Genomic DNA, 23,977 nt, shown 5'->3' on the forward strand with positions numbered 1-23,977 from the left:
GTTGTCTCCCTGCCAGGTAGTGTACTGGGGCTGGTGTTGTCTCCCTGCCAGGTAGTGTACTGGGGCTGGTGTTGTCTCCCTGCCAGGTAGTGTACTGGGGCTGGTGTCTCCCTGCCAGGTAGTGTACTGGGGCTGGTGTTGTCTCCCTGCCAGGTAGTGTACTGGGGCTGGTGTTGTCTCACTGCCAGGTAGTGTATTAGGGCTGGTGTTGTCTCCCTGCCAGGTAGTGTACTGGGGCTGGTGTTGTCTCACTGCCAGGTAGTGTACTGGGGCTAGTGTTGTCTCACTGCCAGGTAGTGTACTGGGGCTGGTGTTGTCTCCCTGCCAGGTAGTGTACTGAGGCTGGTGTTGTCTCCCTGCCAGGTAGTGTACTGGGGCTAGTGTTGTCTCACTGCCAGGTAGTGTACTGGGGCTAGTGTTGTCTCACTGCCAGGTAGTGTATTAGGGCTGGTGTTGTCTCCCTGCCAGGTAGTGTACTGGGGCTGGTGTTGTCTCCCTGCCAGGTAGTGTACTGGGGCTGGTGTCTCCCTGCCAGGTAGTGTACTGGGGCTGGTGTTGTCTCACTGCCAGGTAGTGTACTGGGGCTGGTGTTGTCTCCCTGCCAGGTAGTGTACTGGGGCTAGTGTTGTCTCCCTGCCAGGTAGTGTACTGGGGCTGGTGTTGTCTCACTGCCAGGTAGTGTACTGGGGCTGGTGTTGTCTCCCTGCCAGGTAGTGTACTGGGGATGGTGTTGTCTCCCTGCCAGGTAGTGTACTGGGGCTGGTGTTGTCTCCCTGCCAGGTAGTGTACTGGGGATGGTGTTGTCTCCCTGCCAGGTAGTGTACTGGGGCTTGTGTTGTCTCCCTGCCAGGTAGTGTACTGGGGCTGGTGTTGTCTCACTGCCAGGTAGTGTACTGGGGCTGGTGTTGTCACACTGCCAGGTAGTGTACTGGGGCTAGTGTTGTCACACTGCCAGGTAGTGTACTGAGGCTGGTGTTGTCTCACTGCCAGGTAGTGTACTGAGGCTGGTGTTGTCACACTGCCAGGTAGTGTACTGAGGCTGGTGTTGTCTCACTGCCAGGTAGTGTACTGGGGCTGGTGTTGTCTCACTGCCAGGTAGTGTACTGGGGCTGGTGTTGTCTCACTGCCAGGTAGTGTACTGAGGCTGGTGTTGTCTCACTGCCAGGTAGTGTACTGGGGCTGGTGTTGTCTCACTGCCAGGTAGTGTACTGGGGCTAGTGTTGTCTCCCTGCCAGGTAGTGTACAGGGGCTGGTGTTGTCTCCCTGCCAGGTAGTGTACTGGGGCTTGTGTTGTCTCCCTGCCAGGTAGTGTATTAGGGCTGGTGTTGTCTCACTGCCAGGTAGTGTACTGGGGCTTGTGTTGTCTCACTGCCAGGTAGTGTACTGGGGCTGGTGTTGTCTCCCTGCCAGGTAGTGTACTGGGGCTGGTGTTGTCTCACTGCCAGGTAGTGTACTGGGGCTGGTGTTGTCTCACTGCCAGGTAGTGTACTAGGGCTGGTGTTGTCTCACTGCCAGGTAGTGTACTGGGGCTGGTGTTGTCTCACTGCCAGGTAGTGTACTGGGGCTGGTGTTGTCTCCCTGCCAGGTAGTGTACTGGGGCTGGTGTTGTCTCACTGCCAGGTAGTGTACTGGGGCTGGTGTTGTCTCACTGCCAGGTAGTGTACTAGGGCTGGTGTTGTCTCACTGCCAGGTAGTGTACTGGGGCTGGTGTTGTCTCACTGCCAGGTAGTGTATTAGGGCTGGTGTTGTCTCACTGCCAGGTAGTGTACTAGGGCTGGTGTTGTCTCACTGCCAGGTAGTGTACTGGGGCTGGTGTTGTCTCACTGCCAGGTAGTGTACTGGGGCTGGTGTTGTCTCCCTGCCAGGTAGTGTACTGGGGCTGGTGTCACACTGCCAGGTAGTGTACTGGGGATGGTGTCACACTGCCAGGTAGTGTACTGGGGCTGGTGTTGTCTCCCTGCCAGGTAGTGTACTGGGGCTGGTGTTGTCTCCCTGCCAGGTAGTGTACTGGGGCTGGTGTTGTCTCCCTGCCAGGTAGTGTACTGGGGCTGGTGTTGTCTCACTGCCAGGTAGTGTACTAGGGCTGGTGTTGTCTCCCTGCCAGGTAGTGTACTGGGGCTGGTGTTGTCTCACTGCCAGGTAGTGTACTGGGGCTGGTGTTGTCTCACTGCCAGGTAGTGTACTGGGGCTGGTGTCTCCCTGCCAGGTAGTGTACTGGGGCTGGTGTTGTCTCACTGCCAGGTAGTGTACTGGGGCTGGTGTTGTCTCACTGCCAGGTAGTGTACTAGGGCTGGTGTTGTCTCACTGCCAGGTAGTGTACTGGGGCTGGTGTTGTCTCACTGCCAGGTAGTATACTGGGGCTGGTGTTGTCACACTGCCAGGTAGTGTATTAGGGCTGGTGTTGTCTCACTGCCAGGTAGTGTACTGGGGCTGGTGTTGTCTCACTGCCAGGTAGTATACTGGGGCTGGTGTTGTCACACTGCCAGGTAGTGTATTAGGGCTGGTGTTGTCTCACTGCCAGGTAGTGTACTGGGGCTGGTGTTGTCTCACTGCCAGGTAGTATACAGGGGCTGGTGTTGTCACACTGCCAGGTAGTGTATTAGGGCTGGTGTTGTCTCACTGCCAGGTAGTGTATTAGGGCTGGTGTTGTCTGACTGCCAGGTAGTGTACTGGGGCTGGTGTTGTCTCCCTGCCAGGTAGTGTACTGGGGCTGGTGTTGTCTCACTGCCAGGTAGTGTATTAGGGCTGGTGTTGTCTCACTGCCAGGTAGTGTACTGGGGCTGGTGTTGTCTCACTGCCAGGTAGTGTACTAGGGCTGGTGTTGTCTCCCTGCCAGGTAGTGTACAGGGCCTGGTGTTGTCTCACTGCCAGGTAGTGTACTGGGGCTGGTGTTGTCTGACTGCCAGGTAGTGTACTGGGGCTGGTGTTGTCTGACTGCCAGGTAGTGTACAGGGGCTGGTGTTGTCTCACTGCCAGGTAGTGTACTAGGGCTGGTGTTGTCTCCCTGCCAGGTAGTGTACAGGGGCTGGTGTTGTCTGACTGCCAGGTAGTGTACTGGGGCTGGTGTTGTCTCCCTGCCAGGTAGTGTACTGGGGCTGGTGTTGTCTCCCTGCCAGGTAGTGTACTGGGGCTGGTGTTGTCTCCCTGCCAGGTAGTGTACTGGGGCTGGTGTTGTCTCCCTGCCAGGTAGTGTACTGGGGCTGGTGTTGTCTCACTGCCAGGTAGTGTATTAGGGCTGGTGTTGTCTCACTGCCAGGTAGTATACTGGGGCTGGTGTTGTCTCACTGCCAGGTAGTGTATTAGGGCTGGTGTTGTCTCACTGCCAGGTAGTGTACTGGGGCTGGTGTTGTCTCCCTGCCAGGTAGTGTACAGGGGCTGGTGTTGTCTCCCTGCCAGGTAGTGTACTGGGGCTGGTGTTGTCTCCCTGCCAGGTAGTGTACTGGGGCTGGTGTTGTCTCACTGCCAGGTAGTGTACTGGGGCTGGTGTTGTCTCACTGCCAGGTAGTGTACTGGGGCTGGTGTTGTCTCACTGCCAGGTAGTGTACTGGGGCTGGTGTTGTCTCACTGCCAGGTAGTGTACTGGGGCTGGTGTTGTCTCACTGCCAGGTAGTATACTGGGGCTGGTGTTGTCACACTGCCAGGTAGTGTATTAGGGCTGGTGTTGTCTCACTGCCAGGTAGTATACTGGGGCTGGTGTTGTCTCACTGCCAGGTAGTGTATTAGGGCTGGTGTTGTCTCACTGCCAGGTAGTGTACTGGGGCTGGTGTTGTCTCCCTGCCAGGTAGTGTACTGGGGCTGGTGTTGTCTCACTGCCAGGTAGTGTACTGGGGCTGGTGTTGTCTCACTGCCAGGTAGTGTATTAGGGCTGGTGTTGTCTCACTGCCAGGTAGTGTACTGGGGCTGGTGTTGTCTCCCTGCCAGGTAGTGTACTAGGGCTGGTGTTGTCTCCCTGCCAGGTAGTGTACAGGGGCTGGTGTTGTCTCACTGCCAGGTAGTGTACTGGGGCTGGTGTTGTCTCACTGCCAGGTAGTGTACTGGGGCTTGTGTTGTCTCACTGCCAGGTAGTGTACTGGGGCTGGTGTTGTCTCCCTGCCAGGTAGTGTAGTGTACTGGGGCTGGTGTTGTCTCACTGCCAGGTAGTGTACTGGGGCTGGTGTTGTCTCCCTGCCAGGTAGTGTACTGGGGCTGGTGTTGTCTCACTGCCAGGTAGTGTACTGGGGCTGGTGTTGTCTCCCTGCCAGGTAGTGTACTGGGGCTGGTGTTGTCTGACTGCCAGGTAGTGTACTGGGGCTGGTGTTGTCTCCCTGCCAGGTAGTGTACTGGGGCTGGTGTTGTCTCCCTGCCAGGTAGTGTACTGGGGCTGGTGTTGTCTCCCTGCCAGGTAGTGTACTGGGGCTGGTGTTGTCTCCCTGCCAGGTAGTGTACTGGGGCTGGTGTTGTCTCACTGCCAGGTAGTGTATTAGGGCTGGTGTTGTCTCACTGCCAGGTAGTATACTGGGGCTGGTGTTGTCTCACTGCCAGGTAGTGTATTAGGGCTGGTGTTGTCTCACTGCCAGGTAGTGTACTGGGGCTGGTGTTGTCTCCCTGCCAGGTAGTGTACAGGGGCTGGTGTTGTCTCCCTGCCAGGTAGTGTACTGGGGCTGGTGTTGTCTCCCTGCCAGGTAGTGTACTGGGGCTGGTGTTGTCTCACTGCCAGGTAGTGTACTGGGGCTGGTGTTGTCTCACTGCCAGGTAGTGTACTGGGGCTGGTGTTGTCTCACTGCCAGGTAGTGTACTGGGGCTGGTGTTGTCTCACTGCCAGGTAGTGTACTGGGGCTGGTGTTGTCTCACTGCCAGGTAGTATACTGGGGCTGGTGTTGTCACACTGCCAGGTAGTGTATTAGGGCTGGTGTTGTCTCACTGCCAGGTAGTATACTGGGGCTGGTGTTGTCTCACTGCCAGGTAGTGTATTAGGGCTGGTGTTGTCTCACTGCCAGGTAGTGTACTGGGGCTGGTGTTGTCTCCCTGCCAGGTAGTGTACTGGGGCTGGTGTTGTCTGACTGCCAGGTAGTGTACTGGGGCTGGTGTTGTCTCACTGCCAGGTAGTGTATTAGGGCTGGTGTTGTCTCACTGCCAGGTAGTGTACTGGGGCTGGTGTTGTCTCCCTGCCAGGTAGTGTACTAGGGCTGGTGTTGTCTCCCTGCCAGGTAGTGTACAGGGGCTGGTGTTGTCTCACTGCCAGGTAGTGTACTGGGGCTGGTGTTGTCTCACTGCCAGGTAGTGTACTGGGGCTTGTGTTGTCTCACTGCCAGGTAGTGTACTGGGGCTGGTGTTGTCTCACTGCCAGGTAGTGTAGTGTACTGGGGCTGGTGTTGTCTCACTGCCAGGTAGTGTACTGGGGCTGGTGTTGTCTCCCTGCCAGGTAGTGTACTGGGGCTGGTGTTGTCTCACTGCCAGGTAGTGTACTGGGGCTGGTGTTGTCTCCCTGCCAGGTAGTGTACTGGGGCTGGTGTTGTCTCCCTGCCAGGTAGTGTACTGGGGCTGGTGTTGTCTCCCTGCCAGGTAGTGTACTAGGGCTGGTGTTGTCTCACTGCCAGGTAGTGTACTGAGGCTGGTGTTGTCTCCCTGCCAGGTAGTGTACTGGGGCTGGTGTTGTCTCACTGCCAGGTAGTGTACTGGGGCTGGTGTTGTCTCACTGCCAGGTAGTGTACTGGGGCTGGTGTTGTCTTCCTGCCAGGTAGTGTACAGGGGCTGGTGTTGTCTCCCTGCCAGGTAGTGTACTGGGGCTGGTGTTGTCTCCCTGCCAGGTAGTGTACTGGGGCTGGTGTTGTCTCACTGCCAGGTAGTGTACTAGGGCTGGTGTTGTCTCCCTGCCAGGTAGTGTACTGGGGCTGGTGTTGTCTCCCTGCCAGGTAGTGTACAGGGGCTGGTGTTGTCTCCCTGCCAGGTAGTGTACTGGGGCTGGTGTTGTCTCCCTGCCAGGTAGTGTACTGGGGCTGGTGTTGTCTCCCTGCCAGGTAGTGTACTGGGGATGGTGTTGTCTCCCTGCCAGGTAGTGTACTGGGGCTGGTGTCTCCCTGCCAGGTAGTGTACAGGGGCTGGTGTTGTCTCCCTGCCAGGTAGTGTACTGGGGCTGGTGTTGTCTCACTGCCAGGTAGTGTATTAGGGCTGGTGTTGTCTCCCTGCCAGGTAGTGTACTGGGGCTGGTGTTGTCTCACTGCCAGGTAGTGTACTGGGGCTAGTGTTGTCTCACTGCCAGGTAGTGTACTGGGGCTAGTGTTGTCTTACTGACAGGTAGTGTACTGGGGCTGGTGTTGTCTCACTGCCAGGTAGTGTACTGGGGCTGGTGTTGTCTCCCTGCCAGGTAGTGTACTGGGGCTGGTGTTGTCTCCCTGCCAGGTAGTGTACTGGGGCTGGTGTTGTCTCACTGCCAGGTAGTGTACTGGGGCTGGTGTTGTCTCCCTGCCAGGTAGTGTACTGGGGATGGTGTTGTCTCCCTGCCAGGTAGTGTACTGGGGCTGGTGTTGTCTCCCTGCCAGGTAGTGTACTGGGGCTTGTGTTGTCTCCCTGCCAGGTAGTGTACAGGGGCTGGTGTTGTCTGACTGCCAGGTAGTGTACTGGGGCTTGTGTTGTCTCCCTGCCAGGTAGTGTACAGGGGCTGGTGTTGTCTGACTGCCAGGTAGTGTACTGGGGCTGGTGTTGTCTGACTGCCAGGTAGTGTACAGGGGCTGGTGTTGTCTGACTGCCAGGTAGTGTACTGGGGCTGGTGTTGTCTCCCTGCCAGGTAGTGTACAGGGGCTGGTGTTGTCTGACTGCCAGGTAGTGTACTGGGGCTTGTGTTGTCTCCCTGCCAGGTAGTGTACTGGGGATGGTGTTGTCTCCCTGCCAGGTAGTGTACAGGGGCTGGTGTTGTCTCACTGCCAGGTAGTGTACTGGGGCTGGTGTTGTCTCCCTGCCAGGTAGTGTACTGGGGCTTGTGTTGTCTCACTGCTAGGTAGTGTACTGGGGCTGGTGTTGTCTCACTGCCAGGTAGTGTACTGGGGCTGGTGTTGTCTGACTGCCAGGTAGTGTACTGGGGCTGGTGTTGTCTCCCTGCCAGGTAGTGTACTGGGGCTGGTGTTGTCTCCCTGCCAGGTAGTGTACTGGGGCTGGTGTTGTCTCCCTGCCAGGTAGTGTACTGGGGCTGGTGTTGTCTCCCTGCCAGGTAGTGTACTGGGGCTGGTGTCTCACTGCCAGGTAGTGTACTGGGGCTGGTGTTGTCTGACTGCCAGGTAGTGTACTGGGGCTGGTGTCTCACTGCCAGGTAGTGTACTGGGGCTGGTGTCTCACTGCCAGGTAGTGTATTAGGGCTGGTGTTGTTTCCCTGCCAGGTAGTGTACTGGGGCTGGTGTCTCCCTGCCAGGTAGTGTACTGGGGCTGGTGTCTCACTGCCAGGTAGTGTACTGGGGCTGGTGTTGTCTGACTGCCAGGTAGTGTACTGGGGCTGGTGTCTCACTGCCAGGTAGTGTACTGGGGCTGGTGTCTCACTGCCAGGTAGTGTATTAGGGCTGGTGTTGTCTCCCTGCCAGGTAGTGTACTGGGGCTGGTGTCTCACTGCCAGGTAGTGTACTGGGGCTGGTGTTGTCTCACTGCCAGTAGTGGCAACACACTGCTTAAAACGACTGTATGACCGTCTCCATGGTGTGGTGCATAGAGCATCTTCCTTGAGAGTGGAAGGTCGGGGTTTCGACATTAAGGATGGTACTTGTTAACCTGTCTGGCACTTGGCTTAAGGGTGATAAATTAAGGACCGATTCAGTATACTGTGGGGTGTCAATGTTTAACTGCTGCATGGTACCTCAGTGGGCTTGTGTGAGAGAGTACATAAGGTTAAGCAATCCTATTTCTTATTATCTTCCAATTGCGTTCTGTTGTCATTTGCCAAGGCCATATTGATCAGAAGATATGTCTTGATGATTCTAACTATCCCCTACTTTTTCTAGAGTATATTTCCTGACTTACCTGGATCAATCCATATATTGCAAACTTTAGCTGCCTTCCTTAAATTGTCGATTGGCATCATTTTCAGATGATCCTCATGTTGGTATATTGTATTATTAGTCGACCTTACTAAATCATTAGAAATTTTATAAGCATAAGGCTTCAGTCTTACAATGACTTATTCCAGAGCTGCAGAAGATGGAGGGGGACTTTGTGTGTGGGTACATCCAGGCGATGGATGCAGAGAGAGACCCCCGCAATCTCATCATCGCCTTCCAGCTTGCCCAGACGGTCATCAGGAACTTCCCTCTAGGTGAGGAACTGAGAACAGTGGGTTGTTCCCAACGTCACTACATTCCTTTTGTTGCCATGACAGACACAGTCAGGACCTATCAATATATTTTCCTTATTTTAAAGAGGATTAAGGCTACCCTTAGTATAAGCAATAAGGAATATGCAAAATCTTGGTTTTTAAACTTATCCTATCTCACACTATGCATTTATTCTTATTCTTCGATCCTGGCATGGAAACGCCCTAGAACAAAGTTTCCCGCTTCAAAAACACCACTCACCCCAACACATCCCTTACATCACCAAGTCACCACTGTGATCATGGGTCATGCATCACTGCAATCCCGTGTGACACGACCCCTGCGACCTGATCACCTGACATATCCAGCACCCTCATTCTCAATTCTATTGCCTGGTGATCGGATGTATACCCGAACAGAGAAAAAAAATGCCTTGTGGACCAATTATCCAGACTTAGCGCTCCAGCATTGGATCTCACCATCTTCCTAGTGAAACTGGCCGAGTTTGAAGCACTTGTGGATAAGACCCTGAACTCATGCTTGCTACTGCAGCCTGTGTTAGTGGGAATCGTGCTTAGATATCAGTATAGTCCGGTTCCTAGTCTTCAACTAGGTAAGTATTCCTGGACTTGCGCTGGTACTTTGTTGCTAAGATTCAGCTCCCAGGACAACCTGACATCTCTTCACCCTCCACCACTCTCAGTGATATTGGGAGCTGGTGACATGGAAGACCTCTCGCTTTGCCCTGTCCAAGCTTTGAAGGTCCACTTGAAGGCAAATCAGACCTCCTGTCGCTCGCGCAAGTGTCTTTCATCCACTTATCGATGGCTGAAAACTTCAGAGATCTATCATCGGCTGCGTTCTATCATCCTCAGGGCCTACTCCTTTGAGGGACTACCACCCCAGCTGCTTCCAATCCTCATGAGACGAGGGCAGTGGCTTCCACCTTGGCGATGCATAGTTATTGCACACTTTCAGCCATCATGGAGGGCTCCTTCTGGCTTTCTGATGTGGTCTTTGCCTCCCACTACTTTTGGGATATCTCAGTCACCAACGTCCAAGGTCACTTTGGCCCTCTTGTCTTGGCCCAATACTTCCCACAGCCAGACAGCGCAGATGAGGATGCCCGGCAGACTACAAGTCCAGCGTCTGGTATCCTATATATACTTAAAATATTCTCTTTATTGCTAATGTTAATCAGGTTTCCCAGACAAGCTCCCAGAGGGAGGGTATATTTGCTTGTCTGTTCGTTCAGTCATAGAAGTCACCATCCAGTGCGGCCAGTTGTTTAAATGGTGTCCCGATCCTCTACCTGCTCACCTGTCTTGTGCATGTGATGTCTCAGTAGTTGATTGAAGACCTGTGTGAAAAACGGGTATTGTTGATAGTTTCCTCTTCTCGTTCTGACCTTATTCAATCCTTACTTGAGCTTGATTGGTTTCACGAAGCCAAAATAGAGATGTCAAGCTGGTCCGCCTTACGTCCTTGGAAGCGTATGTGTGAGGTCTGTCTTGTAGAACCTGCTGTCTGGGGACAGAGTATTTGTAACAAAACACCTCCTCCTTTCTGGGGTGAGGTTTAAGTCGTGACTGAGTAGGTGTTGCCTGGGTCATGGTTACGCGGTCATTTCTTGGAACAGCGTCATGTGTGAAACCATGGAACACATGATTCCCCCAATGTCATGATATATCATTTGGTAGCACAAACAGGGTTTTTTAATCAACCCTTACACGAGTTTATCACTAATCCTTGTGAAATCCTTTAAATTTTCGGGACAAGTTCCAGCTTTCTCGGGTACATCTCACGGTTGAGGTCCTTACAGGCTAGGGTATCTGCACACCACCATCGAACCATGGGATAAATGCATAGTGTGAGGTAGGATAAGTTTAAAAATTTGTAAATTTTCTAATAAATTGTATATTCATATACTTATCCTATCTCACACTCTAAAAGCCCACCCAACCATCCCCGCATCACAGTAACACCAGTCTTTACGCTCTAGATTGAGAATGAGGCTGCTGGACATGTCAGGTGATCAGGTCACTGGGGTCGTGTCACACGGGATTTTAGTGGTGCGTGACCCATGATCAAAGTGGTGACTTGGTGATGTCTGGGATGTGTTGGGGTGATTGGTATTTTTTGAAGCGGGAAACTTTGTTCTAGGACGTTTCCACGCCAGGATCTAAGAATAAGAATAAATGCATAGTGTGAGATAGGATAAGTATTTAAATATACAATCTATTAGCAAATATACAATTCTTTATTTAAACCTCTGTTATCCTCCGCCACGAACTGGGATGGGGATGGAGGAACAGAGTTCGTCTGTCTGTCCGTCCTCTTAAAGGGGACAAATTTTCTTAGAAACTATTTAGATAGTGAAATTATACATACTGATATTACTGGTCATGATCTTTAAAGAGTTTGAAAAAATGTCTTAAATACATGTATTACAGAGTTATGGCCCTTGCTCCATGCTTTCAGCTTACTGTATAGTCTCTGCAATGGGGACAAGTTATCTCAGAAACTACTGAAGTTACATGAACGGAAGTCTACATGCTTATCTGTGTTTCTTGTTATTTCAAACAACTGCTTATTTAGTTTGTGGTTTTGTAGCTAAATGTGTTTGCTCAAATTTGATCTCCATCACCAGAGACCATATACCGGTATATGGTCTCTGCCATCACCATTGTTGTTGTGTGTTTATCAACCATGTGCATGTGAGAGATGTTGGAGTCTTCATACTTGATATACCTCCTATATACCTCCTATATATCTCAGGCAATTGTTCTGACGTATCGTTGGATGACATTGAATGTCATTGTCACTCAGTATAAACTATGCATCAAAAACATTTGTGTACATGACATTTTGAGCATTTATGATTGGAATTTGATGAAAATATCTATGGTCTCTAAGGTGTGATCTGTATTGGTTGAGCAGTATTTCAGTTACCGTATATTGCCGTCTTTTATGACCCGCTCATTCACATAGAAACTCACATAAAACACTGCAATTTACGGTATATCACAGCGTGTCAGCTTGATGTTGGAGTATTCCAGTTATATCACAGCGTGTCAGTTTGATGTTGGAGTATTCCAGTTATATCACAGCGTATCAGCTTGATGTGGGAGTATTCCAGTTATATCACAGCGTGTCAGCTTTATGTGGGAGTATTCCAGTTATATCACAGCATGTCAGCTTTATGTGGGAGTATTCCAGTTATATCACAGCGTGACAGCTTGACGTGGGAGTATTCCAGTTATATCACAGCGTGACAGCTTGATGTGGGATTATTCCAGTTACATCACAGCATGTCAGTTTGATGTGGGATTATTCCAGTTACATCACAGCATGTCAGTTTGATGTGGGATTATTCCAGTTATATCACAGCGTGTCAGCTTGATGTGGGATTATTTCAGTTATATCACAGCGTGTCAGCTTGATGTTGGAGTATTCCAGTTATATCACAGCGTGTCAGTTTGATGTGGGAGTATTCCAGTTATATCACAGCATGTCAGTTTGATGTGGGATTATTTCAGTTTTACACAGCATGTCAGCTTCATGTTGGAGTATTCCAGTTATATCACAGCATGTCAGCTTGATTTTGGAGTATTCCAGTTATATCACAGCATGTCAGCTTCATGTTGGAATATTCCAGTTATATCACAGCATGTCAGCTTGATTTTGGAGTATTCCAGTTATATCACAGCATGTCAGCTTGATGTGGGAGTATTCCCTTTATTTCACAGCGTGTCAGTTTGATGTTGGAGTTTTCAAGTTATATCACAGAGTGTCAGTTTGATGAGGGATTATTTCAGTTATATCACAGCGTGTCAGCTTGATGTTGGATTATTTCGGTTATATCACAGCATGTCAGCTTGATGTAGGAGTATTCCAGTTACATCACAGCGTGTCAGCTTGATGTGGGAGTATTCCAGTTATATCACAGCATGTCAGCTTGATGTGGGAGTATTCCCTTTATTTCACAGCGTGTCAGTTTGATGTTGGAATTTTCCAGTTATATCACAGAGTGTCAGTTTGATGAGGGAGTATTCCAGTTATATCACAGTGTGTCAGCTTGATGTGGGAGTGTTCCAGTTATATCATAGCATGTCAGCTTGATGTGGGAGGAAATCCTAAAGGGATGCAGGTCTTGGACGTTTACCACTTTGGTGACTTCAGCATAACCTGGGTGAATCTGGGACTTTAACCAATGATCCAAGGATCCTGGCACACCCAAGGGAGGCAATGCAGCACAGCAGGTTGTGGTGCCCTAGACGACTGGGCTTCCACTGCCCCTTTGGACTGATGTGATTGATTCTAGAGGGAGATGTTTAATGTGTGTATGACTGCTGTATTTTCAGGAGTGTTTGTGGGGAGGTGTTTAATGTGTATATGACTGCTGTGTTTTCAGGAGTGTTTGTGGAGGAGATGTTTAATGTGTGTATGACTGCTGTATTTTCAGGAGTATTTGTGGGGAGGTGTTTAATGTGTATATGACTGCTGTGTTTTCAGGAGTGTTTGTGGAGGAGGTGTTTAATGTGTATATGACTTCTGTATTTTCAGGAGTGTTTGTGGGGGAGATGTTTAATGTGTATATGACTGCTGTGTTTTCAGGAGTGTTTGTGGAGGAGATGTTTGAGGTAACTTCCTGTTACTTCCCGATCGATTTTAACCCGGTGAGTAGCAGATACTGTCATCTGTTTCGGTGACCCCTCTTGATTCAGCCTGACCCACAACCCTCTATAATAAATGACTGGTCCCTTATGTCTGGAAAATGTCGGAGCTTGTTTTCAATTCTTTCTAAACTCAACTTAAAGTAGAGCAAGTCTTGAGATGATTGTTTATAAATTCAAATAGGTAATATTGTTTTTATCACCCTTCCTGTGTTCATGCCTTTGTGATTACTCAGTGTATCATATCTCTGTTATAACATGACCTTCAAATATAACTTTGTTTTGAGTCCATTCCAAATGAAAGAAAGATATAAATGGCCATCCAATCAAATTACACAGTTCCTTCAAAATGGAAGCAAGCACTGATGTATGCAGGACGCCACTAATACGTACTGGGAAAATCTGGTATGAGGACTTGGATGCTTTGACATCATCAGGTCCATGAAAACAAATTCCCAGCAAAACCATCTTATGAATCTATGCAATACATCTTCCCGAGGCAAGGGAGTTAACTGACTGGAAAAGTCCAGTTTCCACCCTTGCTGAACTAGGCCAGAATTTCTGGGTGCGATCATAGTGCCACCAGTCAAGTCTCAATAAATCAGTGATATTTAGACTCGTTAATCCGACAGTCTTACAGTGCGCATCTTATACACCTATTTTGTAACGGATTGCTGAAATCACGCATCAACAGTCTCGTTCATCTGACAGTTGTACGTGGATTCAGTGTGTCTATCCATGGGGGATGAGGGATGAAGTTGCTTCACTTACAGAGTTATCTTCCCTTCTTCAAAAAGTTGGAACCCCAGTGTTCTTGATTCAGTTGTCAGCTGCTACTCTTAGATTGTTCATGCAAGACTGCAGTCTTTCCTAAAGTTTGTTTGTTTGTTGTTTAAAGCCGAACTCAGCAATATTCCAGCTATATGACGGTGATCTGTAAATAATCAAGTCTGGACCAGACAATCCAGTGATTGACATCATAAGCAATTGGGATACGATGACATGTATCAACCAAGTCCGCGAGCCTGACCAACCGATCCTGTTAGTTTCCTCTTACGGCATCCATAGTCGCCTTTTACAGCAAGCATGGGTTGGTGAAGACCTATTCTTCACGGGTCACTTCTTGGAGTATTGTATGTGACATGCCTACGTGGATCCAGGGGCTCACACCATTACTTGTTATTATTGTTTATTAAATGAATGACCAATTAATAAACTTGTCCATTCCATACTCTTTGCTAAGAAAAGGTATACCAGCATGCATAGCTGATTGTGTTTGTTATTGTTAGACAGAGTTTTACAGGACACAAACTGTTCACATTATTATAATTTTTTAATTTGACGTTTACATGATATACAGCTTTTCCATTGGATGAGAGGTCGGTCACATGACCGCGAAATTGACGTTCATAAATGTATGAACGACACAATTTGACGTTGATACGTTTTTTACGAAACTGTGTTCTTGAAATGACGTAAACACTGACGGACTACTTCCACATTCCTGGGGAAACCCCTGGGAATTCCCTAGCACGAAAACATATGTATAAGCATTATTTCTGATCATTTAGAACCTTTAATCTTGGTCTCAGCATTTCAGTATACATTGGGAAACGTAAGAGAGCTTGACTGCATGATTGTTCACGAATTTTCTCGCTACGGCACATCCTAATGAACAAACGAAAAAATGCAGGGCCAAACTCCGATGTTCATACAATTTGGCCCTCACTCTATGAAGGTTCATACTCCAATGAACTCACACAAAGTGAAGGTCAATTCTTAAATCTTTGAAAGCAAATGAGATACCAGTATTTTATAATTTGCTTTATTTAACCCCAAGGATTTTCTTTTTGATATGTTATTAACAGTATAGGCTAAAAATGTATTTCAGTCTGCAAAAGACCCAGGCGGTATTACCCGGGGGGATCTGATCAGCGCACTCCGTGGCTGTATGACAGCCTCCCCCAAGTTCGGACAGTACTGTCTGCCACTCCTCATAGAGAAAATCTCCTCCGACATTCAGAGTGCCAAAATTGATTCACTAGAGACCCTTGTAAGTAAAACTCATTCACATTTTTCTGTTATTACCTTGTTGAAATGTTTATGAAGTCCTGGAAATAAGAATGTACTACCAGTGTTTGAAATAATTTTAAAATCCAACAAGACAGTCAGGCAGGTGACCCATAAATGTTGCCTGACCATCTTCAAAGTTATCTGGCCACATTCAGACATTATAAATACTGACAAATTGCAAGAAATAAGAGATAAATTGCGTCTTGATTCAGTTGAAATAATGCAAACAATTACTTGAGAATCTATGATGAGTACTGATAAAAATGAATATGTAAGTAGTCTTAAAATTATCTGCCAGACAGTCGGGCATGTGGAGTAAAATTTCACGCAGCCTGACAGAAAAGTTAGCAGCCATTTTCAGTTATTTCGGACACTGGTATTCACCACTGGATGCGTCATACCAAAAGATGTTGAAATGTAGTACTTGTTGTTACCCTGCCTAGTGCTGAGCATTAGGAGGATGAATAAGGACTGGTTGGTTTGGAGTCAGTATACTGTGTCCTTGTGGGCTAGCATTATTAAGCCCTCATTTGTCTGTTCTAGTGTAAAAAAACACCCACCCACACGTGCATGCACGTCACTATGTAAGTGCAACAATCTTGAGCGCAATGTTAACCCCATTTCACCCTGACTTGACTCACCTCACTTCAACTCTCCTCAACTCACCTCAACTCATTTCACCTCATCTCATCTCACCTCACCTCACCTCACTCTACCTCACCTCACCTCACTCTACCTCACCTCGGGCGGTCGGGTAGCCTAGTGGTTAAAGCGTTCGCTCGTCACGCCGAAGACCCGGGTTCGATTCCCGACATGGGTATAATATGTGAAGCCCATTTCTGGTGTCCCCCGCCGTGATATTGCTGGAATATTGCTAAAAGTGGCGTAAAACCATACTCACTCACTCACTACCTCACCTCAACTCATTTCACCTCACCTCACCTCACTCTACCACACCTCACCACACCTCACTCTACCTCACCTCAACTTATTTCACCTCACCTCACCAAACTCTACATCACCACACCTCACCTCACTCTACCTCACCTCAACTCATTTCACCTCACCTCACCTCACCTCACCTCACTCTACCTCACCTCAACTCATTTCATTTCACCTCACCTCACCCCACCTCACCTCACCTCACCCTACCTCACCCTGGATGTTGATCATGCTATCATCACCTGGTTTCCTTGACCCAGACTCATGTATGTTCACACATCATTGTGACACCTGGAACATAGCTGACTGTGGCTAGAGCAACGTTCAACATACTGACACACAAAGAACATGCTTGATCAGGTTTTCATCAGCCATAATGTGTGTTTTGTGCTCAAGTCCATCTTGAAACACATCGAAAGAGATTCGGACCTCAACGACAACATTGTTGTGTTTGATTACCTCCTGGCTTAACATGTTTAATACACAAAATAAAGTCATTTGATTTTTGTGCCCATTTTGCCAAATATTGCAAAAATTGAATATGCATTTCCAAAGTGTTGTCATGTTACAGCAGCAATGCTGACAACAGCCTAAGCCTCTACTCACACCACAGCGGTCACTGACTCTAACTTGCTGTTGCTGTTGTAGGCCGTGTGCTGTGATGTGTATGGGACAGAGTGCGTCAATGAGTTCACAGGGACTCTGTTGTCGTGTATCAAGAGAGAGGTGAGGTACCATAATTAGTAGACAATACTACATGATTGAAATATCTAGCCTTATTTTCCTGGATGATGGCTAACAAATGTCCAAATTGTCTTTCCTTGTTCAAGCAAAACTAAGACTTTTGTTCAGGTTAAAATGTGCTTGTTTGTTCTTATTTGTTTTCTATTTGTGTACTTTGCTGTTTGAGATATAACAGGGGCGGCCCTCCTGTACTCCTGTGTGTTGCAGGTGTTCTCTGGTGACTCTGAAGAACTCATCAAGGCAGCGCTGTCTGCCCTCACAGCCATAGTGAAAACATTGTCACTAGGAGTCACTGAGGTTAGTGAAAACATTGTCACAGGTGGTCACTGAGGTTAGTGAAAACATTGTCACTAGGAGTCACTGAGGTTAGTGAAAACATTGTCACTAGGAGTCACTGAGGATAGTGAAAACATTGTCACAGGGGGTCACTGAGGTTAGTGAAAACATTGTCACTAGGAGTCACTGAGGTTAGTGAAAACATTGTCACAGGGGGTCACTGAGGTTAGTGAAAACATTGTCACGGGTTCACACAGGTTAGTGAAAACATCGTCACGGGGGGACACACAGGTTAGTGAAATTATTGTCACAGGGAGTCACTGATGTTAGTGAAAACATTGTCACGGGTTCACACAGGTTAGTGAAAACATCGCCACGGGGGGACACACAGGTTAGTGAAATTATTGTCTCAGGGAGTCACTGAGGTTAGTGAAAACATTGTCAAAGGGATGTCACTGAGGTTATGGAAAACATTGTCACTAGGAGTCACTCAGGTTAGTGAAAAATTTTCATGGGTGTGTCATTGAGGTTAGTGAAAACATTGTCACAGGGTGTCACCGAGGTTAGTGGAAACATTGTCACAGGGGGACAGACAGGTTAGTGAAAACATTGTCACAGGGTGTCACTGAAGTTAGTGAAAGTATTGTCACACTTGGGGCCACACAGGTTAGTGAAAACATTGTCATAGGGGGACAGACAGGTTAGTGAAAACATTGTCACAGGAGGACAGACAGGTTAGTGAAAACATTGTCACAGGGTGTCACTGAAGTTAGTGTAAGCATTGTCACACTTGGGGCCACACAGGTTAGTGAAAACATTGTCACAGGGGGACAGACAGGTTAATGAAAACATTGTCACAGGGTGTCACTGAAGTTAGTGAAAGTATTGTCACACTTGGGGCCACACAGGTTAGTGAAAACATTGTCACAGGGGGACAGACAGGTTAGTGAAAACATTGTCACAGGAGGACAGACAGGTTAGTGAAAACATTGTCACACTTGGGGCCACACAGGTTAGTGAAAACATTGTCACAGGGGGACAGACAGGTTAGTGAAAACATTGTCACAGGGTGTCACTGAAGTTAGTGAAAGTATTGTCACACTTGGGGCCACACAGGTTAGTGAAAACATTGTCACAGGGGGACAGACAGGTTAGTGAAAACATTGTCACAGGAGGACAGACAGGTTAGTGAAAACATTGTCACAGGGTGTCACTGAGGTTAGTGAAAACATTGTCACATGCTACTGAATGTATATTCTTCAGAAATGTTACTTTTTGCTTTGTCAATGGAGTGTTTTTGCTGACAAGTGTCTTTATATTATATTGCAGAGGGTGTCCAAAACATACATGTCTGAATTTCTGCAAGAAATATTCAAAGGTATGCTGGATCCTGTAAACAGTTGCGTGAACACTGAGGTGTGGACGATTGCCCAGACATATACATTCTTATTTTGAAGTTTAGGGGATTTCTGGTGATATGATTGGTTTATTTGCTGCTCACATGACCCAGTCATTTTTCAACAAACCTCGAAAAGTTATGTTTACATTTTTTTACCCGAGTTGAATATTTCTCTCTTGTCTCTCCAGTCTTTGGGATCAGGCAGTACAATACATTAACCTTTATTTTTCACTCAAGGATTTGTTATACACTTATTTACATATTCGCATTTACCCCCAGGATGCCACAGGGACAAATATGTCCCTTCTCTTCAAACCTCACGATGAAGTCGAATAAAGTTCAAAACATGTCATGCACTCAAATACACTTCAAGGTTTTCAATTCTGTGGGGAATTCCTTGTTCTGTGATATCCACTGTCATTTGAGGCAAAGGAAAATTACTGACAATGACCTTGGAAAATTAGGAACATCTCGCTATATTTTTATCTTATCCTGACTCATACTTATTGCTTATGTCGAATCATGTATGTCATGAGGTCCTGTCGGCGCCCAAGGAAGGGGTGACATATTGTGTAATGGGTATTTCTTTATGTTAAATCCTGGAGTTGGTAGCACTTTTGATCTAGTGGCTTGGTGAACGATGTATCAAGATTCTTGGCGACTTGAGAGACAGGTTTGATTGTGGAGTGTCAATCTCTTCTCCTTTTATACAAGAAGTATCTGCCGGTGATGACTCTCTAGATGGTGACGAGGAAGGTAATCTATCTGCATTCCAGGCAAGCAATTCATGACCCAGATAAACGGAGGTATGCACAGTAGATTGTGATTCTTCATCAAAAGGTGGCTCGAACACGTCCTGTAACAAAAATGAAGCATAGCGTTCAGAGCTGTAGATCAACAGCTGGAGGTATGTGAAGTCTTCCGAGCAGGATGAAGTTAGCGTATGCTGATTGGAATCCACAGCTGATGTCTGATGTTGTCCCATTGCAAACAAAACTTGAGGCTGCGAGGCTGCGAGGCTGCGAAAGGGCTGAGGTCTGCGTGAACCCTGGGGGCTGTGTGCAGGCTGGAGGCTGCTCAAAGGCTGAGGCCTGCATGAACATGTTGTCTGCTGCGTATTGGGAGATAGCTGTGAACCCACTCCTTCTGCATCTTCCATGTAGACTTTGTAACCCCTTCTCAGCTGCAGCAGTCAGCTTCGTGATGTTCATGTTAGCATTGACATGTTGACTCTTCATCGGCTTGGACTTCGATCAAGTAGAAGATGTATTCTTTTTCTTCGCCATCGATTGTAGATTCTTCTTTGTGATGCAGGCAGCCCCAGACGATTTCTTCTTCAGTCTGGTTGGGCCCTTTACAGGGGTGTCAACGTTTCTGCTGCCCAGGTAAGCCACCGCAGGGATAATCTGTAAAGAAGGTGGAGAAGGAAATACTGCCCCTATCTTTCTCTCAAGAGGATACAGGCAATGTGTCAATTTTCTGTTCCTTAGTCAGCTCTGTGGATAACCCAGATTCTCTCCTCTTATGGTCCATCTTCTTCTCCCAAATTTAAGCCAGATGTAAAATATAATCCTTAGATATGATACTAGAAGGTTTGAAGAATGTAATCCGAGCAAAAAATGTAATGGAACATGGTTAATATTGATAGGATGGATCAGAAATTCAGGCTCAGGAAATTCTTCCCCAACCCCCCAGTTGGCATGAAAATGAGAGAGTGACGAGTAAGTGGGCATAGTCACGTGTCTCCGGTGCGTATGCGAGGTCCAGAGGCCCATTTGGGTGAGATGTTTTCTCTGTTCTCCGGGAACACAGTTCAGGAAAATGTACTACCTTTTGGAAATGAGTAGAGATACGCAATAAGCATAAGTCAGGATAAGTATAGAAAATATTTTTACCCTCAAAAACACATTTTATTACAAATCAATTTGGTATTACTGCAGTGGGAATGCTTTGAATCGTTCTCCAGCATTTACACAATTTTAACTTGCACGGTTCAAAACGATCATACTCCAGTAAACCAGCACAATATGAAATATGTTTCTTAGTTGTAGAAAATTAATGGCCTCAGATCAACATGGACACATTACCCAAAGCTCTGTTTCATCACTGTTATTGAGAGTGTGGTTTTTGTGATATGCGCCAGATTAGAACAGGCCACCATTTGAGGGTTGTCCTGAGAGGCAACTAACTTGTTGATCACTCAGTGACCGAGTTGATTGCCTCATGGAATATTCTCATTGTAAATCACTGGCTTGTCTGGCCCAGACTGATTATAACAAGCTACCATGATATTGCTGGAATAGTCCTGAGAGGGGTGTAAAATACCAAGTAAAAATTTTAAATATAGCTGTTGGAAATCGTACCACAAAGTATTATAGTTTCAGGGCAGTTGTATCCACTTCAGAAATAAAGTGTACACGTGTATGTTATGGTCCTACTTGTGTGGATCGATGCTCATGATATCAAGCACTGGATTGTCTGGTTCAGACTTGATTATTTACAGACCGCCGTCATATAGCTGGAAAATTGCTGAGTGCGGCATAAAACAACAAACCAACCAACCAACTAATAATCTGATATTTCACTGGACCGTTTTGACTAACAGTCGGCACAGGTTCTGGAAGTTGTGAATGATGCAAAAAACGTCTGAATAACAATAATAATAATTCAAACAATTACAATAGGGCTCTTGCAGTTTAGCGATGAAGCCCTAAATATAAAAATAATACAGATAGTATCTAATGTAGAAACTGAACAGACAGTCATTACAGCGTTCATAAGATGCCATATTAATTCCTTATATTCCCAGAGTGTAAGCGGTACTTGCTAGAGCCCGATCTTCGCCTGATCTCGCCCACTTGTAAGCTGCTTCAGTCCGTGGCACAGGCATCTGACCCTGCATGCTGGACAGTGCTGACAACCGTCATTCCAACACTGCTGGAGCAGTACGCCACTCACAACCAGGTAGGTCACTGTGACACACACAACCAGGTAGGTCACTGTGACACACACAACCAGGTAGGTCACTGTGACACACACAACCAGGTAGGTCACTGTGTCACACACAACCAGGTAGGTCACTGTGTCACACACAACCAGGTAGGTCACTGTGTCACACACAACCAGGTAGGTCACTGTGTCACACACGACCAGGTAGGTCACTGTGACACACACGACCAGGTAGGTCACTGTGTCACACACAACCAGGTAGGTCACTGTGTCACACAGTGAGGAGTAGGTTACTGTGATTAACTGTGATTCCTTAATTTGATTGGTCACATTGATTGGCCACATTGATTTTTGTTTTTTCAGGATATAACCTTGCTTGTATTTTGATGCCTTATGTTCCTACTTTTTAGAATAATCAGAGAAGGGTTATCCTGGATAATCTGAAGGGTTTCCTGGAGGCCAGTGGATCGTTCACCTACACTGATGAAGGTAACCTGGCATTCTGAAGATTTACTCATCCATATCAAACATACAAAACAGTTTTCCTGTGATATCTCCCTTCGAATGTTTGGGACAGGGTGTTTAAGTTTTAAGGTTATTAATGATGCATTCGAGACGCTCATAGCCTCGAGGCAGAATTGCTCAGATGTGACTCTCATTTTCATGCTGCACTATCCTACCAGGGTCTGACTAGGCCCCCAGTACCCCATGCTTGTTGTAAGAGTTGACTAGGTCCTCAGTACCTCATGCTTGTTGTAAGAGCTGTCTAGATCCCCAGTACCTCATGCTTGTTGTAAGAGTTGACTAGGCCCCCAGTACCCCATGCTTGTTGTAAGAGTTGACTAGACCCCCAGTACCCCATGCTTGTTGTAAGAGTTGACTAGACCCCCAGTACCCCATGCTTGTTGTAAGAGTTGACTAGACCCCCAGTACTCCATGCTTGTTGTAAGAGTTGACTAGGCCCCCAGTACCCCATGCTTGTTGTAAGAGTTGACTAGGCCCCCAGTACCCCATGCTTGTTGTAAGAGTTGACTAGACCCCCAGTACCCCATGCTTGTTGTAAGAGCTGTCTAGGTCCCCAGTACCCCATGCTTGTTGTAAGAGTTGACTAGACCCCCAGTACCTCATGCTTGTTGTAAGAGTTGACTAGGCCCCCAGTACTCCATGCTTGTTGTAAGAGTTGACTAGGCCCCCAGTACCCCATGCTTGTTGTAAGAGTTGACTAGGTCCCCAGTACCTCATGCTTGTTGTAAGAGTTGACTAGACCCCCAGTACCTCATGCTTGTTGTAAGAGTTGACTAGGCCCCCAGTACTCCATGCTTGTTGTAAGAGCTGTCTAGGTCCCCAGTACCTCATGCTTGTTGTAAGAGCTGACTAGGTCCCCAGTACCTCATGCTTGTAAGAGTTGACTAGGCCCCCAGTACCCCATGCTTGTTGTAAGAGTTGACTAGGCCCCCAGTACTCCATGCTTGTTGTAAGAGCTGTCTAGGTCCCCAGTACCCCATGCTTGTTGTAAGAGTTGACTAGACCCCCAGTACCCCATGCTTGTTGTAAGAGTTGACTAGGCCCCCAGTACTCCATGCTTGTTGTAAGAGTTGACTAGGCCCCCAGTACTCCATGCTTGTTGTAAGAGTTGACTAGACCCCCAGTACCCCATGCTTGTTGTAAGAGCTGACTAGGTCCCCAGTACCTCATGCTTGTTGTATGAGCTGACTAGATCCCCAGTACCTCATGCTTGTTGTAAGAGCTGACTAGGTCCCCAGTACCTCATGCTTGTAAGAGTTGACTAGGCCCCCAGTACCCCATGCTTGTTGTAAGAGTTGACTAGGCCCCCAGTACTCCATGCTTGTTGTAAGAGCTGTCTAGGTCCCCAGTACCCCATGCTTGTTGTAAGAGTTGACTAGGCCCCCAGTACCCCATGCTTGTTGTAAGAGTTGACTAGGCCCCCAGTACCCCATGCTTGTTGTAAGAGTTGACTAGGCCCCCAGTACCCCATGCTTGTTGTAAGAGTTGACTAGGTCCCCAGTACCTCATGCTTGTTGTAAGAGTTGACTAGACCCCCAGTACCTCATGCTTGTTGTAAGAGTTGACTAGGCCCCCAGTACTCCATGCTTGTTGTAAGAGCTGTCTAGGTCCCCAGTACCTCATGCTTGTTGTAAGAGCTGACTAGGTCCCCAGTACCTCATGCTTGTAAGAGTTGACTAGGCCCCCAGTACCCCATGCTTGTTGTAAGAGTTGACTAGGCCCCCAGTACTCCATGCTTGTTGTAAGAGCTGTCTAGGTCCCCAGTACCCCATGCTTGTTGTAAGAGTTGACTAGACCCCCAGTACCCCATGCTTGTTGTAAGAGTTGACTAGGCCCCCAGTACTCCATGCTTGTTGTAAGAGTTGACTAGGCCCCCAGTACTCCATGCTTGTTGTAAGAGTTGACTAGACCCCCAGTACCCCATGCTTGTTGTAAGAGCTGACTAGGTCCCCAGTACCTCATGCTTGTTGTATGAGCTGACTAGATCCCCAGTACCTCATGCTTGTTGTAAGAGCTGACTAGGTCCCCAGTACCTCATGCTTGTAAGAGTTGACTAGGCCCCCAGTACCCCATGCTTGTTGTAAGAGTTGACTAGGCCCCCAGTACTCCATGCTTGTTGTAAG

General features: G+C 47.7%; 1 protein-coding gene across 1 annotated transcript in view; it reads left to right on the forward strand.

Annotated features, from left to right (window-relative positions):
- The window catches only part of LOC124124155 (MMS19 nucleotide excision repair protein homolog), a 53,893-nt gene that overhangs the window by 9,605 nt on the left and 20,311 nt on the right, over positions 1 to 23,977 (forward strand). Inside the window, exons 6-13 of the mRNA XM_048381475.1 lie at positions 8,147 to 8,272; positions 12,888 to 12,949; positions 14,838 to 14,999; positions 16,610 to 16,687; positions 16,913 to 17,002; positions 18,311 to 18,359; positions 21,190 to 21,344; positions 21,740 to 21,818. Of these exons, the coding sequence (XP_048237432.1) occupies positions 8,147 to 8,272; positions 12,888 to 12,949; positions 14,838 to 14,999; positions 16,610 to 16,687; positions 16,913 to 17,002; positions 18,311 to 18,359; positions 21,190 to 21,344; positions 21,740 to 21,818 (801 nt within the window). The remainder of the gene's footprint in view (positions 1 to 8,146; positions 8,273 to 12,887; positions 12,950 to 14,837; positions 15,000 to 16,609; positions 16,688 to 16,912; positions 17,003 to 18,310; positions 18,360 to 21,189; positions 21,345 to 21,739; positions 21,819 to 23,977) is intronic.

The sequence above is a fragment of the Haliotis rufescens genome, unplaced genomic scaffold (genome assembly GCF_023055435.1).
Source record: "Haliotis rufescens isolate VD_foot unplaced genomic scaffold, xgHalRufe1.0.p SCAF_39, whole genome shotgun sequence".
Lineage (NCBI taxonomy): Eukaryota > Metazoa > Mollusca > Gastropoda > Lepetellida > Haliotidae > Haliotis > Haliotis rufescens.